Source organism: Glandiceps talaboti, chromosome 1 (assembly GCF_964340395.1).
Source record: "Glandiceps talaboti chromosome 1, keGlaTala1.1, whole genome shotgun sequence".
NCBI classification, from domain to species: Eukaryota; Metazoa; Hemichordata; class Enteropneusta; family Spengelidae; genus Glandiceps; species Glandiceps talaboti.
The window spans coordinates 3,988,879-4,009,351 of NC_135549.1; the positions used below are offsets into that span (position 1 = coordinate 3,988,879).

The 20,473-nt window shown below is 35.8% G+C and overlaps 1 protein-coding gene across 2 annotated transcripts in view; it reads left to right on the top strand.

Moving 5' to 3' along the window:
• LOC144453392 (inositol 1,4,5-trisphosphate receptor-like) overlaps window positions 1-20,473 on the top strand; it is a 145,799-nt gene that overhangs the window by 73,606 nt on the left and 51,720 nt on the right. For both annotated transcript variants that reach the window (XM_078144679.1, XM_078144686.1), the window contains exons 13-27: window positions 2-143; window positions 402-560; window positions 1,160-1,332; window positions 4,122-4,163; window positions 6,394-6,513; window positions 6,990-7,196; window positions 7,698-7,949; window positions 9,341-9,376; window positions 12,971-13,127; window positions 13,989-14,148; window positions 15,162-15,176; window positions 16,749-16,772; window positions 17,999-18,216; window positions 18,570-18,751; window positions 19,466-19,631. In XM_078144679.1, the coding sequence (XP_078000805.1) occupies window positions 2-143; window positions 402-560; window positions 1,160-1,332; window positions 4,122-4,163; window positions 6,394-6,513; window positions 6,990-7,196; window positions 7,698-7,949; window positions 9,341-9,376; window positions 12,971-13,127; window positions 13,989-14,148; window positions 15,162-15,176; window positions 16,749-16,772; window positions 17,999-18,216; window positions 18,570-18,751; window positions 19,466-19,631 (2,053 nt within the window). The remainder of the gene's footprint in view (window position 1; window positions 144-401; window positions 561-1,159; window positions 1,333-4,121; window positions 4,164-6,393; window positions 6,514-6,989; window positions 7,197-7,697; window positions 7,950-9,340; window positions 9,377-12,970; window positions 13,128-13,988; window positions 14,149-15,161; window positions 15,177-16,748; window positions 16,773-17,998; window positions 18,217-18,569; window positions 18,752-19,465; window positions 19,632-20,473) is intronic.

Consider the following 20,473-nt stretch of genomic DNA (forward strand, 5'->3'; position numbering starts at 1 on the left):
GATTTGTAACTCAGCTTCTGACAGACCTTGTATTTTTTGTGTCGGAGCAACCAAACAATGGAGGCGATCCTCTTGCAATTGTGGTCACCAACCCAAACAGAGACAGACAAAAACTACTTAGAGAACAAGATATCCTAAAAAATGTAAGTTAGCCGTTGATTACAATGATAACTACTATAAAAGTACAAAACTAAATTGTTAGTAAAACTTACATTTGTATTTAGTGATATTGCTGGGAAGTAGCTGAGAAACTCTGTGAAACTTTAGATGTAGACACACTGTAGATAACATATCTGGAAGTGTAGAAGAATAGATAAGATATGTAAGAATTGTAGAATACATGAGATATGGGTTTGAGAACTCTTTCCTCAGTATGGTGTGATGTTTGTTTTTTGTTACAGATATTCAAATTACTCAAAGCACCATTTACTGAAGGCGGTGAGGGGCCTTTACTTACCATGGATGAGTTGTCGGATCAAAGACATGCACCACTAAGACACATGTTTAGATTATGTTATAGAATTATCAGACTATCCCAACAAGACTATAGAAAGAACCAGGTACGTAAAAGGCCTTAAATACTAATCAAATTGTGAACTTCAAGTACTATCAAATACTGTATTTTCAAGGCATTTAAATTTTCTCTGAAAAGAGAAATTGGTTGTTTTTCATGTACCTAATTTTCACCTATTTTAGAAAGTATCCATGAATAAAGAGTATATTTGTAAGAAATTTTATTTTTATCAAAAATCCACACTAGCAAAAACTGTGAAAATAAATTCCATGAAAATTCAGGATATTATTGAAACCATGTTTGAAGTGCCTAGCTTTTATGTGAAACTGACACAAAGTTTGTTTATTCCAGTCCTTACATGTAATATTCAGTATTCAATACAGTTTACAAGAATTGTTTTAACTTTTGAATTTTTGTACCGCATTGAATTGAATTGAATTGAGTTGAGTTTAGTCTAGTCGACACCCATATTGAACATTTCTGAAGAGTGAGAGGATAGAAAATAGATACACATTAATTAGTCTAGTCTAGCCACTCAAAATTTACAATACATTGTACTAGTAACATGAAAATATTATAATATATGAATGCTACAGGGTCTTGTTGGAATTTTGTTGATATTTTGATTTGTGTCTTGCATGATAGGAGTATGTAGCCAAGCAGTTTGGGTTTATGCAGAAACAGATCGGTTATGATGTATTAGCAGAAGACACAATCACTGCACTACTACATAATAACAGGAAACTACTAGAAAAACACATCACCTCAGCTGAAATTGAGACCTTTGTTAGTCTTGTAAGGAAGAGTAAAGAATGCAGGTAAGAGAGTGGGGGTTAAAGGCTCATGTCAGAATACCATTAAACTTTAGGTGTAAAAAATAGTTGTCTAGCAAAGCTTTAAGAACAAGTTGATCTAGAACAAGAAAATAATCCTTATGGCTGGATGGATAAGATAACACTAATGGTAAAACTTGGGATTGAATCATTGGCTTTTAAGGAAGTGTTAGTTTGCATGGATATAGTTTAGAAGGGAGTCTTTAAGGATGTAGTGTATTCATAGAAAATGTAAATGTCCAAGTATTATGATACTGATAAATGACTACATGAAGTGCTGCCAAGATTTCTCCTGTACAACTATGCCAAGTGATGATGTCTCATAAATAAACATACAGAAATGTACATACAGGTTTAACACTAGTTAACAAATCAGAATTGCTATCCATGTGTTGTATCTTATTATGATTTTCAAAATGCTGTGAGATTGCAAGCTAGGGGTTGGGAATGGATGACTGTATCTCCATTGGTACTTTGCCGTTAAGACATTGGGAAGTTTGTATGAAATTGACAAATTGTTGTAAGTTTCATTACTTTTAAACATAATGTGAATTACTGATCCAGAAAACAAATATCTGATCTCATTGTGGAACCAGAAACTTAGATTTGCATCAGTTAAAGTAAGTTCCAAAGAAATCGCATACATAGAGATAAACAGTTAGCATTTGAATTTCCATCTATCAATTGAAGGTGACTGAGACTTTACAGTTATAGTCTTTGTAGAGGACAGTCGTCTATTGTTCTACAAATAGTTGTTTGACTAATTAACAAGTTATTGATAGGAAGGTGGCAAAGACTTCTGTCAGAGTGAAACAAATTCTGTCCACAAATAGTGATAAAACTGTTTATGTTGTGAGAATGAATTTCTTGTACCAGTTGTTAATAAACATATTGTGTTGTTAGAGAAAGATATCAAGATGGTCATAACAAAATATATAGCTATCTTTGAGATAAGTGAAACTATCCTTTTCATAAATACAGTTTCATGTAATAGTGTGACTTCCTTTCTGAATGGCTAAAACATAGTTGTAGGTATGGAATTCACCAACATGATTTGTCTTGAATTTTGACATGTCAATGCATTACTGATGTAGTTCAAGGTTTCTAAGTCATAAAAATTGATTGATTCATCACTTGGCATATCAGTTAGGTGTATTAAAAAAAGGAAAAGAATTACCTGAGCTTGTGTTCAATTTTGATCGATGTCAGATGTTTATCATGGTCCAGGTCATCTAATGTAACATGTAGATCACTGTGCTGGACAGACTAGTTCTTGGTGCAGTTGTTGAAAACTGGACTATGATGAACAAAAAATTTATCTGTCAATATCTTAAATAATGTATTATAGCATTTGAATAGTTCTGATTCTTTTTGCTGGATGAATGACATTGCATGGCAAAGTGTGAGGTTGCCATACTTTTTTCCTGGTTCAACCCGTACTATATTCAGCCTTGTTACTGTGGAATACGATACTTTCACCAGGATTTATTTACACATATTTCTGCTATAGTGTCAATACAAGGGAAACATTTGTTACTAATACCCAAGTCCTGACATTGTGTATCATACACATAATATATTGTCAAATTAGTAAAAATGAAACCCAACTGATTTTCATTGAAAATGAAATCTCTGGAAATGTTATTGTTTTCCACAGTAGCTTACTCTGTGCATAGAAAATATTAAGTTGTGCACTCTGCTGTATTGTGTGCCTTTCCATAATCCAAGGAGCCAGTGAATGCCACAAGCTGCAAGATCTTCTCTTCTAGCTGAGAAAAGCAGAGAATGATTGATTGTACCCCTCTACACAGCTTGTTTGTGTACCACATGTAGCATGTTTGCTTGGTTTTGATATCTGCATGAGGGACACCTTTCTGTTTCAGTTGAAGATGACAACATGCACAGACAGTTTTATTTTCAGGACGGCTTAAAAGTACAATAACAAATGAAAGATGCAACATTTGTTTTGGGTTGTTGTGACTTTCACAGCAAATTAAAAATAAACTACACAGGCATAGCCATGGTGATGTGGGTTGAAGTATAGATTTAAAATTATTGTAAATTGCAACATAGTTTATAGCATGACCCCATGAAACAGATGTCTTATGCCATGCCCAGTGGTTGGAATGCCTTTATGCCATGCCCAATGGTTGGAATGCCTTTATGCCATGCCCAATGGTTGGAATGCCTTTATGCCATGCCCAATGGTTGGAATGCCTTTATGCCATGCCCAATGGTTGGAATGCCTTTATGCCATGCCCAATGGTTGGAATGCCTTTATGCCAGACCCATGGTTGGAATGCCTTTATGCCATGTCCATTACCAGCATGTCATGCTATACCCATGGTGGGGGATGTCTTATGCTGTGATCCAAATCATTATCCTGTGATTCAAACGTCCAATACAATGAGTAGTATTTGAATGTCTTATACCACATCCATGATGAGAATGGCTGCATGCCATTCTTATAATCAAAATGTGTCATGAATTATCACAAGATATAAATGTATGTACTGCCCATGTTACTCTGAATGTCTTTTGCCATGCCCATTTAGGAATGTTGTGTGCCATACCCATGAAAAACCTTTCTTGCTATGCCTTTGACTAGAATGTCTTTTGCTGTGTGCTCAATCAGGAATGCTGTTTGCCAAACCAATAAAACAATTGGGTGTTAGGCCTTTAACCAGAATGCCTTGTGCCATACTCACAATTGGAATATCATATGCCATGCCCATCAGAATATCTTATTGCCATGCCCATCATCTCTATTTCAGACCCCGAGCCAGTTTCTCCGGTGTACGTTCTGGTGATCACAGGTGTGACTTTAAACTTAAAGCAATATATCAATGTTCTATCGGTCTTATTATTTCCCTATTATATAGTTTTCTTTAGCTTCTGTAGGATTTCCACTTGTTTATTTGTGTATTGTTATAACAATACTAGATTTTATTTGCTTATTCTAGCTTTGTGACAGTGACTAACCAACCGTCAATTGTCCCACAAACAGCAGGTCTTTGCTCTATTGCCATATTTGTAGTCACATGGCAAGGGATAGGTATTGTCTGCTCATATCCTGTCTTCTTGTATGTAATATGTATTCATGTGTGTGTGTGTGTGTGTGTGTGCGCGCGCGTGCGTGTGTGTGAGTGTGTGTGTGTGTGCGTGCGTGCGTACGTGCATGCATGCATGCGTGCGTGCGTGCATGCATGATTGCATGCGTGCTTGTGTGTGTGCATGCACGAGTGTAGACATGTACACAATGCAGGGCATGCATGTATTTATGTGTGTTGTATGGTCATTCATGACTATGTTGTGGATGGGTATTTTGTGTGTGTGCATATATGCGTGCGTGTGTATCAAGTAAATTTGTACTTTAGTGTGTGTGTGTGTGTGTGCATGTGCATATGCTCATACATGCATGCGCATGTGCATGCAAGCACACACCCATGCATACGTGCGTGTGACTTTATGTACATATATGTATGTATGTATGTATGTATGTATGTATGTATGTATGTATGTATGTATGTATGTATGTATGTATGTATGTATGTATGTGTGTGTGTGTGTTTGTATGACTATGTATGTATATGTATGTATGTATGTATGTATGTGTGTGTTTGTATGACTATGTATGTATGTATGTATGTATGTCTGTCTGTCTGTCTGTGTGTGCGTGCGTGCGTGCGTACGTACGTATGTATGTATGCATGTATGTAGGTATGTATGTATGCATGTATGTATGCATATGGGTGTAATTGTATGTATGTGTGTTTTCTATGTAACTCTTTGCAGTCTATGTCTTTGTCTTAAACCTCCTCTGCCTGTCAACTGGTTACTACACAAGCGAGCAGTCTTGCTATATAAACCTTGAAATTCTTGATTGGGAGATACTTTTGCTGTAGTGCTGTATTTCTGCATTTCATTTTACGGTATTTTATTATTTATGTACGATTGATTTGTACATTATAAGATAAGTTTTATTTGATTTTAATATTGCTATTAAGCTATCAGTTATCAAAGAGTGCACATATCACAAACATTTCAACAACTTTCTAGTGGCCATTAATTTTGCAAGTAAGCACATTCTTTCTCCAAATTTACATGAGAACAGAATGACATGTTTTCTTTGTCTTTAATATGAAGTGTATGATATCTAAGTGTACACATACACAGCATATAACAAGAATATTGAAATTTTGTGATTTTGATAATTTGGAAAATATACCTGTCATGTGCCATCTTTTGATCAGTTGCAATGGAAATGCAAGTTTTCCAGGAGAAATTATGAATCATGATATCGTCATTTTGACTCAGACCATATTTCGTCGCGTCAGTGCAATAAGGGCGTATCTGCTATGCAATTGTATAGCAGAAACGACCTCATACATCGCACTGACGTGACAATTTGCTCACAGTGCATTGAAAAGTGGAGTTTAAGCTGAGAAAGTTTTGATAATTTAGAAGTCGGTATCTCCTTTGATGTCAACTGATCAAAAGTACATTAAACATTTGTTTTAGAAAGTTTAACCATAGACCCTACACATGTAGGGTCCATGATTTAACATTGACACCTACTCTGCAGTAAGAGACTTTTGAAATTTTCAAAAGTATGTCATGACTAAAAAACATGCCTATTATTTTTTGTTTGTTTTGACATAAAAAAAACATCTTTTGAAATATACATTGCTGTGACAGTACTTAGATTCTTCACACTATATAGTTTGCACCTGATTTATAGTTGTGGCCAGCATAGGCACATTATTTCTGCATATCTTTTCTTTCTTGCACACTTAAAAAAAAAACATCTAACTTTTTTAACAACTTCAGATTGTCTTCTTTTATCAGGTATTGTCAATATCACCTTGGTCTTCCATTTCTTACATTTACCACACCTCCAAATTGGTACATGGGGAAAATTCCTTAAAAAAACTGATTAAGTGGTGAATTTCAAATGGCCTCTCCTTTTTGTAGACTTTTGGTGTTCTTAGTTTTCAACCTTTGTGTGGTTTTTATCTCTGATTGGTTTTGTTGTTTGTGATGTAGATTTCTGGATTATCTATCGGATCTTTGCGTGTCCAACAATCAAGCTATACCAGTGACTCAGGAGTTGATTTGCAAAGCTGTACTTAGTTCTAAAAATCAAGATATTCTTATTGAGACAAGGTAAGTAGCAATAGAGTAGTCAAGAACTCATAGCTTGTGATGTATTCCATGTGAACCAGTACAAATAAACTCAATAATGTAATATACATGATTGTGAGTATATCATGTATGATAATATTGCTGAATAGCCCTATCTCTGTATGTAATTGTGTGTATATTACCTGTAACATGTGATGGGCTGAATATGCCAGCCAAATATATGAATTTCAGTATTGTATTTGATGATTAACAGATCGAAGGTAAACTGTTGGTAGTCACTTGTGTTTGTTAAACAGTAAATAGAATATCATAGGTATGGTTCTTTATAGGGTATAGAGTACTTTAAATGTGTCGGGAACAGCTTCAACACTTAACATCAAAGTCAACCTACAGCACTCTATTTGCTATATGTGATGACAACAAGCACATGCAATGACTATCTAAACTGAGGCAGACAGTGTAATGTATGTTTTGCTATTCATGTAATGTATTGACAGAATTGTACGCACTCAAGTAGAGGTAGAAGTTGAGGTAGAAGGAGATGGAGAAACAGAGGAAGACATGGAACCTATGGTTACAATAGAAGAAGAAGAAGATGTGGTCCTTTTCTGGGACAACGGTTACAAATCAAAAGGGATCCGAGAACTTGCCATGGGGGCTGCTGAAAATGTCAAAGAAGATATAGATATACTATTATATTACAGGTACTACACTTTAATTCCAAACTTTTTAGAAACTTGTTTTGAAATGTTGTTAATCACTAGAGTTCACCATGCTTCTGGAAAACATCTGAAAGCCATAGTTCAAATACAAACCACTCTGGGAAAATCCTGGAAAAAGTAAAGTTTACTCTGAAAAACCTCTTCAAATTGAAAGATGTGAAATGTTGAAAATTCCGACAGCCTGACAAGTAAACCTGTTACAACATGTTTACTTGTTAAGGAATAGTTTGTTGTTGCTATTCCCTCTAAGATGAGAGATACACATTATGCATCGGTGGCTGATGGGCACAAATATTTTGAACTGTAATGTAATATTATTTCAGGAGTTCAAGCTTTCCAGACCGCTCAGATTCATTTTAAGTATACAGTAGTCTTGAATAGTTATTTCCAAAGTCAGGTCAGGATTCATATATAAATTCAGAGCAAGGAAACATCATGTACATAGTAGTCACTAACTGTTCATAAACTTTATTGCCTTTCAAGGTACCAACTGGATCTGTTCTCTAGAATGTGTTTGGATAGGCAGTATTTAGCCATCAACAGCATATCCCCACAGTTAGACACCGATCTAATCTTACGATGTATGTCTGATGAACTCCTACTGTATGATTTACGAGCATCTTTCACCAGACTTATGCTACACATGCATGTTGATCGTGACCCTCAGGAGCAAGTAACACCAGTCAAGTATGCTAGATTATGGTCAGAAATCCCAACCAAGATAACCATTGAAGAGTAAGTATTACCACAGCAAGTTTAGTCATAGAAGTGTATATCACGCTTACGTGCATGGCATTTTATATTCTTCCATCATTATGAATTAACACAATACATGAACATGAGAGTTGTCATGTTATGTTGAAGTGAAACTCAAGTTCAACTTTCCAGATATACTTTGAAACAAATCAGGATCATAGAAATAACTTGGATTTGAGGTCATGTAGATGTGGAATTTTAATCAAGAAAGGAAATAGATTGTTCCGTTCATCCTTGCCATACTCTTGTTCAACCCATCATTGTCCTATTTCTCATTGTGTGTATGTGAACATGTGTGTATATTACATACATTGTGTGTATGTTATTGTAGATACATATTAGTATGCCTTCATCTATATCTGTTCACTTTCCTGACATCATTTTTGTCTCCCTGACATTTCATATTCTCTACTTCTAGCTCATATTTTCCTGACTGGGTCACTATCTGACTGTCAGTTTATTTCTTTCTCTCCATTTTCCTATTTTCTCATCTTTTCTGTTTCACTTCCTGCCTCAACACAGCTGCAGTCATTCTCTTTCTCTCTCTACTTCTGCTGCAGTAGTTGTTGTCAGTCTTTCTGTTTATTCCATCCTCTGCCATAACTATTTTCTGAAATGTGTCTTTATTGATCACAATATTTGATACAACTTGTAGATATTATGCTAGAACTCTCATGTTCAGATACATTAATTACAATTACCCTATCCCTAGCATTATATTTGAGCTGCATTATAGCAGGCGGCATGGCATGGCAGAGGTTCCATTTCCTCCCCAACCCCTCCCCCTCACCATGCCCTTGCTTGAAGATGGTGACAGAAGTTGGAAACACTTACTTATCCTGGCTCACTCTATGAAATGGATTATTTTGTACATTTCAGTATGTGGATGCATGGACATTAATTGTTGAACGCATTGCTACTATATATACTACTGACATGGTTTCCAACTTGCATATTTTAAATTTTCATTTTTATCTCCATAGCGATCCAATAATATTCCCATCATAATAGCAACTTTGTAATCACTTGAAAAGTGAATAAATTAACTTTCATAAATAATTTGTCTTCGTTTTAATAGTGTTGTTACTGTAGATGTTGACCCAAATAACAAAATTGATGAAATGCAGTGTAAGGTATACTTAGAAGAATGTCTTTTATTTTATAATGAAATGACAACACAATCCTGCTGATTTCGCATGACCTCTGACATACGATCACATGACATGTAACCTTTGACCTGTTCAGATCCAATCAGGTGAAAGTTGACAGTAATGTACGTTCAATAATTTCATTCATTGTCATAAATTGTAAATAAAATTGTAATTTATGTAATTTTTACAAGCAAACTTCCATTGATCCATTTTTCACAGATACTCCAAATATCAAAGACTTTTATTCGCAGAGAAGTAAGATACATTTTTTCTGAGATTTTTTCACCCATTTATAAAACTTCTATTTTTTTCATTACCAGACAGTGTGTGCTTTTTCATATTCACAAATTGGGTAATCATTTCAGAACTTTTATTTCTTATATCATTTTATCTTACTTTTTTTTAAAAGGACGTAAGTTTCATTCATTCATTTATTTACAAACATTTAAATATTAAATTTTTCATGGTTTGTTTTACATATTAGTATGTTAGATTAATTTAAAAAAAGAAACCTTTAGTTATCAGTAGAGTTAGTGTGACTGCTAACATACAACCTAAAAGGAGCTTGAAGTGAACTCCTATGAGTAACTAGAGTGACAAATACTTTTACATAAACATACCCTACATTTCAATAAATACAACTGCTGACATTGAAGCAATGATGAACAGAACCTGGTACAAACAGGGAAAGTAAACGAATGAATTAGATTAATAACACTTGCCAGTACATAGATGAGTATTTACATTCCATCATTTGATAAAAACAGTTATATGGTCATTTTATGTAATTATTCACATTCACAAACAAATTTGAAGTTCCCCTGGCATTTCATGTACACATAAAGAGGCCATACAACTGTTCTTATCAAACCATGAAATGTAATACAAGTCTCTGCTGTTCCAACATGCTGAGCCAAGTGTTCTTAATCCAATGTTTAATATCCCTGTTTGTAACAGGTTCTATTCATCAATGCTTTGATGTTAGTTGTAAGTTTGCTGTGATTCTGAAGGTGCTACTCTCTGCATGCCTTCTTAAAGAATTCAATTATAAAAAAGATAAAAAGAGTGAATTTAGTTTAGTTGGTTTGGTTTTTACAAGCATGTCTTGTGAACATTATAATATGCAGAATGACAAGAAGTTTCAGAGTTTGACACAAACATAGTTTTTGGCTTGAAGACACAACACATGATACAAGCAGTTCTACAAATGTTGAAAATTCAAACAGACTGTAGAGTCTTTATATTCAAATGATTGACATGTGTATATTTTTTTGTGAAAGTGCTATTGGTCTTAGACTAAGACTTTTGTTGTGGACTGTGCATGTGTGTTTTAATACAGAAACATACAAATTATCCATACATCATCTGTGAGTTTAGTTATGATACAATATGTATGCATGTATTTGAAATTCTAAAAGTTTGTTTTCTCAACAGTACCCTTGGATATTGTTACGCTTGTACTGTATTATAAAAAAGTCAAAAAGTCTGTATTGAACTGTGAAACTCCATGCCACTTTACTGGTTCAATTTCTAGGACATCTGTCCCTGGATAACTGCCCCAAACGCCCCAAGAAAATTCACACTCTGCATTCAAGAGACAGATGTGGATGGGAGGGGTTTCCAAGTTGGTTTTGTCTGAGACTTAAGTAAGAGCACTTGTCCTGATACACTTTGTGCTGACTTGCTGCCATTAACTGATTGATACAGTGGACAAGGATTCAGGCATTTACAGGGTTTTTTAGTTATTTCAATTTCATATGAACACTTCAGTAACTGACATTTTCTAATTTTAGCCCCCCCCCCCCCCCCCCCCACACACACACACACAAAAGAATAGTTGTCATACTATCATATCCAAACACTTGGTGAAAGCTTGTCACTGAGCACTTGGTGAGGGCTTGTCAACGATACTTTGGGAGGGCTTGTCAATGAACACTTTGGGAGGGCTTGTCAGTGAACACTTAGTGAGAGCTTGTCAATGAACACTTGGTGAGAGCTTGTCAATGAACACTTAGAGTTTGTCAATGAACACTATATGATGAGAACTTGTCAATGATCACCTGGTGAGAGTTTGTTAATGAACACTTGGTGAGAGCTTGTCAATGAACACTTGATGAGAGCTTGTCAATGAACACTTGCTGGCCATCATTCAATATCAGTTAATGATATTCAATATGTAAATGTATCACCACGGATCATCAAAATACAGACTGTTCCCCTTTAATCACTATTTAGCATACAACATGACACTCAATCATGATAAATGTCATTGTTTTCATTCAGTTCCTTTCTTGAAATTTGTCAAAGACTCTTGATGACCATAAAATCTCTGTTGAATAATTGGCAGGCCAAAATGTTAGTCTCCTTATTAAGTTCATATATGTGAGTATTTGGTACCAAGATTCCAGAATACATGCACTGTTGTTGAAATGCACACTTATATTATTATCCATGTCATGTACAAAAGTTGACTGCCCCAAAATCTCAATGCCAGGGTATTGTAACCTGTGTCAGTGGTTATAAAGACCATGGGATTATTCATCATCAGCTATCTCGCATATATTACCATTTGAAGTCTTGTCAGTTTGTGAATTGATTTTAACAATATTTTCAGTTTTATCTAGGCTTCTCTGTATATAGTCAGATCGTGGTCACTTTTGTCAGTAAACTGAGAGATGCATTGTTGTGAGTGCTCCACTAATTCTGTCAAGAGTACTCACACTGATGTATAATTTATAAAGCTTGTAAGTTCAACAAACATAAAACGTACAAACTAAATGAAAACAGACTCTCAATTTATCAGGTGCCAATGGTATCTTGCTTAAATTATTACCACAGAGCGTAAATCAGTATCACTTATACTGTCTGTTAAAGGGTAACAGTAACTTGATGAATGTACAAGGTTGAAACTGAACTCCCAGAAAATAGTTTCAAGAAAGACACATGTTATTACTGGTAGTGATAATAGTACGGTGTTTATTGTGTTTGCCAGCAGTGAAGTAAGGAAGTAATGTCAGCTAGATCATGACACATTGAAATATATTGAATGGTGAAATCTTACACAGGATTATTTTGTATTTGTTTCTTTTCTGTAGTAGTTTTCACTATAGAGGGAAAGTAGCTTTTGCATTTTTACTACAATCCTGCCGACAACAACAAACCCTGTTCCATTCTTACTACCGGTACTATCCTGCCGACAACAAACCCCATTCCATTCTGACACATACATCCCACTGTCTTTCTCTTTACAATCATTATGATATCATCTCTCTGGCTTACATCAAAGCGTCCCATGTCCCAACCAATGCCCCTTCTTCTGCATCCTCCCAGTTTTCACACGTCTCCATAGCAGTTTTGATTCCAACACTTTAATATGCCTCTCACCCCACTCACCCCTCCAAGCTACGATTCCAACACCCACATTGGTCCCAACTCCCTCCTCACTATTCACTCACCCATCCCTAATACCTTGTCTTGATCTATATCTTTGTTACCCTTTCAACGCTATGATCCCTGTATACATACAGGTCCCCATTCATCTCACCACCTCCACCATGTTGATTTGTATCTGATTATGTGATTCTCCTTCCAACATCCAGGCTGTACCCCTACCCCACCTGTTTATTTTACATCTTTGTTTCCCCTTCAAAGCTATGATCCCTGTATACATACAGGACCCACCCTTACTATTCATCTCACCACCTCCCTCCTATGTTGATTTGTATCTGATTCTATCACTCTCTTCCAAAGATATTAGTCCAAAACCCGGACAGTTCACCCAACCCACCATGACTAATCACCCCCACCCCACCATATGTTTATTTATATCTCTTTGTTTCTCTTTCAAAGCTATGATTCTAACACCCAGACTGGTCCCAACCAAGCCAAAGAAGAAGTCAAACCTAAGTTTCATCAGACAATCATGTTTGTGGAAGACTATCTATGTAATGTAGTTGGTTCCAGTTGGTCATTTGCTGACAAAGAACAGAATAAACTTACCTTTGAGGTATGATTTCACTCTATCAAAATGTGTATTTAAAATCTCAACATTGACACTATGGTACCTATGGTACTTAATAGTCTCTATTAAAAAGGGCCAGACTTGACTTATAGGACTTCCGAAGTGCTACAGGTCGCAAACAGTGTTTTGTTGAAACTGCTAGTAGCACTTTTTACTCGCAGATGTTGTTTTGAGACACCCATATATACCTGGACTTCCTGTATAATATGACTTTATCTTTTGCTCTCTTTTATGATTACCATTGGATGAGTATAAAATATGCAAAGGTTACAAATTCTAATACCACAGCTAATTATGCTGCACTGAGATGTGCACCAAGATGTGCACTGTCATCCTTGGCTTTTGTTCGACAACCTTCCGAACACAGGTCTGAAGTCTTGTTACAAGACTACACCTTATGTTGATATTTAAGCCTACAGATATAAGACAACTTCATGCCATACAAGTCATATGACATACCTTATTCCCTATACCCTGTCATGCTTTCTCATACCATACACAACTTCACACACAACAGTATATGTACATATCAATGCCATCATGCGATGTGCATCACATCATACATTATATCACTCATGACTACATTTATACTGGAAATAACATCCTATCCATCATTTTACCATGGATCCTTGCATTATACAAAACTATGCAAATATCCACTGTATTCCGTGCCACTCTGAACCATACCAGTCACCACACTTCACACAACAAATGGCATATAATGCTTTTGATAAGTTAGAGTACAACTCTTTATTAAACTCTTTATCTATCAGCTGATCAGAATTTACAACTTGGTGCCTATCAGCTCATTAGAGTCTAATTTCATATAATTTTGTTTATACATAGGTGGTGAATCTTGCCAAACATCTGATCTACTTTGGGTTCTACAGTTTCAGTGATTTATTACGACTCACCAAGACTCTACTGTCTATCTTGGATTGTACACAGACAACACCAGCTGGTATACCACTCAGTAAACTAGATCAAAAAGCCATTGCTGAAGCTGGTAAGCCTAAACATTGATGTACATATACACGGGTATATGAATGAATGAATGAATGAATGAATGAATGAATGAATGAATGAATGAATGAATGAATGAATGAATGAAGATAGGCATAAATTCTAGGAACTAAATATAAAATTTGATGGATGACAAGTAACACTAAAATGTATCTCTCCAGCATTAATTACTAACTCTATATTTGCAATTGTATTCATATTACTCTGTTAAGATGGCCAAACACTTGCCATGCCAGTGCATAAAGCTTGTTTTTCAGATAAAGTAACACCCAAGGTGGCAATGTAGAAGTTGTCCTAAATAATATATTAGCCAGTGATTTTCACTGAAAACTGTATTTGAACCTTTCTATGTTTGTTGTAAACAGTACAAAGTCATACATTCTCACGTTAGTGTTATTCATAAATATCGATAATACCATTTTATCAAGTTTAACATAAAAACATCCACATCAGAAATGTGACATTTTAAAGTGGCCATATGTATGGGATGACAAATTGGTATCTATTTTGGATTTTTTATTCATAAAGCAATTACTCTACTGTGTTTTTCTACTTGCAAAAACAATGTGAAACAAAATATACCAAGTCATTGTTTGTAACTCAATAAATTGCAAAATGCTAGAAAGTGTCTGGAAAGTTTGTTATTGTACATACAATAACAAACATTGTATACATTTTTTTTAATTTTTGGTAATTTATTGATCTACAAACAATGACTTGGTATATGATGCTTCACATTGTTTTTTCAAGTAGAAAAACATAGAGTTGCTTTATCAATAAAAAATCTAAAATAAATACCAACTTGTTATCCACATGGTCACTTTAAGTTCTAAGTTTATGTTGTGTTGTCTGTTTACAGATAGGCAATGTTTTAATGTTCATGTACAGTCTCTTTTGTTATGTTTTATAACGTGTATTCATCATTGACTTGTAAACAGCTTTTCTAATTATCTGTGCTCTGCTGTCTTTCTTCTTTTCTATCTACTGTGAAAACAGAACCACCAAAAACAGGTGCAGTATCTCATTATCAGTCTGTAGCCTTACACAGCATGTTACATTTCATTGACAACTTTCTTTCTTCCTTCCTTCCTTCCTGGCGTGTGTGTTGCCTTTCTGTCCAGTTTTATAATCTCACCAAGGAATGCTATGATGGTGGTTTACTAGATATGTGCATGTATGCCATCATGCGTTCTTCTCCTTTTATATTTATGACTGCCCTCTCTGGTGGAGATCTCTTTTGATATCTCTCTTAAACCTCGTGTAAAATTAGGCTGTCAGTGAAGTTTCCATGATTACTTCCTGGTTTTCTGAAATTTGGTCATAGCATGCTATCAATTGATCTGCTAGCGTCATATTATCTTATGTTTATCAGTATTAGTTTATCTTACTTCACCTCTGATAATTTTGAGACAGTAATGAACAGATAGGCATATAGAGACCGTCAGACATAGACACAGGAACACCTACCAGATACCAGTGACACAATAACTGACATTCAGACATACAGACAGGCTGAGACATTCAGTGATACTTATAGACATATACATACATACATACATACATACATACATACATACATACATACATACATACATACATACAGACAGGTTTAGTCGCACACAAATATGGTATGATCTTTTCTATGAAGACAGACTGTTATAAGTTAACCTTCAAACTATACTGTGACAGACATGTAAAGTGAGAGTCTTAGATATAGTACCTGTTCAGTTCATTAGACCAGTTTGAGTATGCACTTCACATGTTAAGTCACCCAAACACTCACATAATATTTTCTAAAAAGGAATGCGCATGAAAGTTTAATTTTGGCAAAAGTCTTGAAATGCATCTCAGAAAGCACACTTTATAGCTTGTCTTTATTTCTCTGTGTGTTATGCATGTTTAGGAATACTGTTGGCATCATTGTGAACTTCTGATTTCACAATAGTACCTTTATCATCAAGAACACACATGTGCAAGTCTCAAATTTCAGCAGAATTATTACTGTTTTCATCACAATTCAGTGACTTTTGATTGATTATCAACACATCAACCAATTTGTCTATAAAAGAAAAGAGTGTGTCATCATTTTATTAACTATTTATATATAATATGATTTTCACTGTTAAGGAATCAAATACCCTTTCTATAGTATGTTTACTATAAATTCATGAAAACATTGAATAGATGTCTTGATTCTGAAAAATAAGTCATAATATAGTAGCTTCAGATCATAGTTGCAACTGTGTTCCTAAAGGGGTGACATTTCAAGGTATATAGCGCCCTCTGGTGGCTGACAAGACCAATGGTTTATTCCTCACCAGCTGACCCAAGTCTATGTACACCCGCTTGTGAAATGTATATTGACTTGTCAGTAGATAGTGTTACTTAAAATAGAATGATTTCCTATATAATGATGTTTTTTGAGTGGAGTGACAGATAAGATAATGCTTGTATTCTGATGTCTTTCATTATATATCATTTCACCAATAATCACTGTCTAATTGTAATCATCATTTATAGACTCACCTTATCAACATCACAAAATGTTTGTTTTTGTCTTTTGTCTGTTAACTTCACTTTTAGCTGCTGTACCACCAAAGAAAAAAGGTGTAGTAAATAAAGCCTATGCAACAACCTACATCCTGAGACACATCTTATCACGTGTTTACTATCAGTATCTTTATCTTTCACCCTATCTTTGCTATGAAACAAATATTGTATTTATTTATTTATTATTTATTTATATATAGTGGATGTTAGATATGTAGTTTTTGTGTGTGCAGCCAAGAAACCCTAACTTGTTATTTGCCAGCAACTTTGACTATTTAGAATTTAGAGAATGGCAAGCATCAGTACCAGCTTCTAGTGCAGTGTGGTTGTTATGTTTAGTATTCTTTTAGTCCTTGTATTCACCCAGTATTACAGGAGGGTTGTTGGTTTAATTCGCTATCAGTTGATTCACCCAGTATTACAGGAGGGGTGTTGGTTCAGTTCGCTGTCAATTGATTCACCCAGTATTACAGGAGGGGTGCTGGTTCAGTTCGCTGTCAATTGATTCACCCAGTATTACAGGAGGGGTGTTGGTTCAGTTCGCTGTCAATTGATTCACCCAGTATTACAGAGGGGGGGGGGGGGGGTGTTGGTTCAGTTCGCTGTCAACTGATTCACCCAGTATTACAGGAGGGGTGTTGGTTCAGTTCGCTGTCAATTGATTCACCCACTATTACAGAGGGGGGGGGGGGGTGTTGGTTCAGTTCGCTGTCAACTGATTCACCCAGTATTACAGGAGGGGTGTTGGTTTAGTTCACTATCAATTGATTCACCCAGTATTACAGGAGGGGTGTTCGTTCAATTCGCTGTCAATTGATTCACCCAGTATTACAGGAGGGGTGTTCGTTCAATTCGCTGTCAATTGATTCACCCAGTATTACAGGAGGGGTGTTGGTTCCATTCACTATCAATTGATACCACTTTTCCCCACCAATCAACCAATTAATTGTATTTGCATGTTTTTTGCTTTTGTCCAAGCACAGTACATTTTTTAAAGTGTACTATTTTGAAATAAGGAATAATTTGAAATGATTGACAGCTGTCAAATGGAAGTCCTTCCAATTGTGTACAATGATTAATAGCTGTCTAATGTTGGATGACATTGGTTGTCTTGGAAGCACTGGTATGCTGTCTGTATACTATACCCTACATTGTGTTTTATTCTCTATGTGTTTGTCTCCCTTCTGCATCTTGTAGTAGGTTCAAGCAGTATCATGTGATATTTCTCCTATGGATTTGCTATTTTCTAATGTTAGCCTACCATTTTAATATCACTCAAACAGCAAGCAAAGGAGGTGTATTGAAGGCAATCCATGGAGCTGGTGCTGTGATGACCAACATGGTACTTGGTAGTGGTGGAGTGATTCCAAATGGACCAACATCAGCTAGTCATCATGGTGGTAGTGGTGGCTCTTCTTCTAAGGTAACATCCTCCCTACAGGCTCAGAAAGAGGATGAATTAGTCATGGAAACAAAACTCAAGATTATCCAGATTTTACAGGTAATATATTTTTGTCTATAGGTAGATAACAAGACCTAAGCAGTTATATACAAAACATATGTTAATGATACTCTGAAAGTGTAAGTGAGAACTTAAGAGAATATACCAGATATGCAAGTGAAGCACTTCTGGCAGATCTCCTCTGAACGTTATCTGCCCAAAAAGTAAAAAAAAAGAGAAAAAAGATGCATATCATACGCACGTTCACAATACAATTTTATTCTTGGGATTAAAACATACGTTTATGACAGCTCCTGCTACACTTTGAAGTTCCCAGTGATATACATACTATCATGCCAGAAAGAAAGACTTGTCAATTTATGAATTCTTCCATAATTTTCTATTTTCTGTAGTTTATCCTAAATGTAAGACTAGACTATAGGATTTCTTGCCTGCTGTCAATATTCAAGAGAGAGTTTGATGAGAACAGTAAAAACCAACAAGGAGAATCCAGTTTACCTGGCCTGGTTGGGGATGGTGCGGGAATCAACCTGGAAAAAGTGGGAGATGAAGCTGAAGCTATCTTTGGTGGCAGGTAAGAAATAACTGATGTGTCTGTAGTTTTGTCTTGTGATATACCTTTGACGATATACCTTTGACGATATACTTTTGTTCACTGCTAAGTACTGCAGGCTACCTGTACAATGTCAGCTATACCTATGTGGGTATCTTATGTGATTGTTTGTGTGTGTGTGTGTGTGTGTGTGTGTGGGGTGGGGGGGTGGGGGGTGGGGGGGTGGGGTTGAAGTTTTCATCTGACAGTTAAAGTAGGTTTACTTGTGAGAACTTTTCACATTGCTTCATTGATGTTTATCCTACATTCTATTAAATACCATATTTTTTTAAATGGTTAATATGCCTTCCAAGTTCCAGTGTTTAGTAATTTTATTTCAAGCATTAAAAAAATGTGGAGAAGTCAAGAATAATACTCAAGAAGTAACTTCCACAAATGTAGAGTGTCTAAGAAATTCAGCTGTACTAAGGATTCACAAAATTTGAAATGAAAGTGCCCAGTGAATATACCGTAGTAATACAGAGGATGGGGCATACATCGCTACATGTATAACCCAGCATTTATTTTATTCACTGACACTGGATCAGGATCAGGATCAGGAAAATTAACTGGCACTGCCTCCTAACCATGCACAGCTCAGATCATGCTGACCTTAACCTTGACGGTCAGGGAGGTAGGACCTTTCTGAGCATGTTATTAAAACCAAAATTTATATTATATCTGTACCATGTACAGCTCAGATCATGCTGACCTTGATCTTGATGGACAGGGTGGTAGGACTTTTCTGAGAGTGTTACTACACCTGACTATGCATGACTACCCTCCACTGGTATCTGGTGCCCTACAGCTACTGTTTAGACACTTCAGTCAAAGACAAGAAGTACTTAGTGCCTTTAAACAAGTAAGTAAGGATACAAGTCATGTAGTCTGTACAATACAACAATTACATTGGCCCATGAGCTCGACTAGTTCCTAAGAACTATTTTTGTGGCCCGAGCCAGAAATTTGTTTGTAATCCTCTACATTGTTCTTGTTAATTTTGATATATTTGTACATTTGTAGATAAGATTAGATTATTTTGTAAACCTTTAATTTCTGGCAATAAATTTATTATTGTTACATTTGTGCCATGTTATTAGCCAGCACTCACTGGGTGAGAATCCTGATAGCGCTGAACAACACAACATATCTTACAGTGTAGGATACATGGGGACAAAGTGAACACAACATATCTTACAGTGTAGGATACATGGGGACAAAGTGAACACAACATATCTTACAGTGTAGGATACATGGGGACAAAGTGAACACAACATATCTTACAGTGTAGGATACATGGGGACAAAGTGAACACAACATATCTTACAGTGTAGGATACATGGGGACAAAGTGAACACAACATATCTTACAGTGTAGGATACATGGGGACAAAGTGAACACAACATATCTTACAGTGTAGGATACATGGGGACAAAGTGAACACAACATATCTTACAGTGTAGGATACATGGGGACAAAGTGAACACAACATATCTTACAGTGTAGGATACATGGGGACAAAGTGAACACAACATATCTTACAGTGTAGGATACATGGGGACAAAGTGAACACAACATATCTTACAGTGTAGAATACATGGGGACAAAGTGAACACAACATATCTTACAGTGTAGAATACATGGGGACAAAGTGAACACAACATATCTTACAGTGTAGGATACATGGGGACAAAGTGAACACAA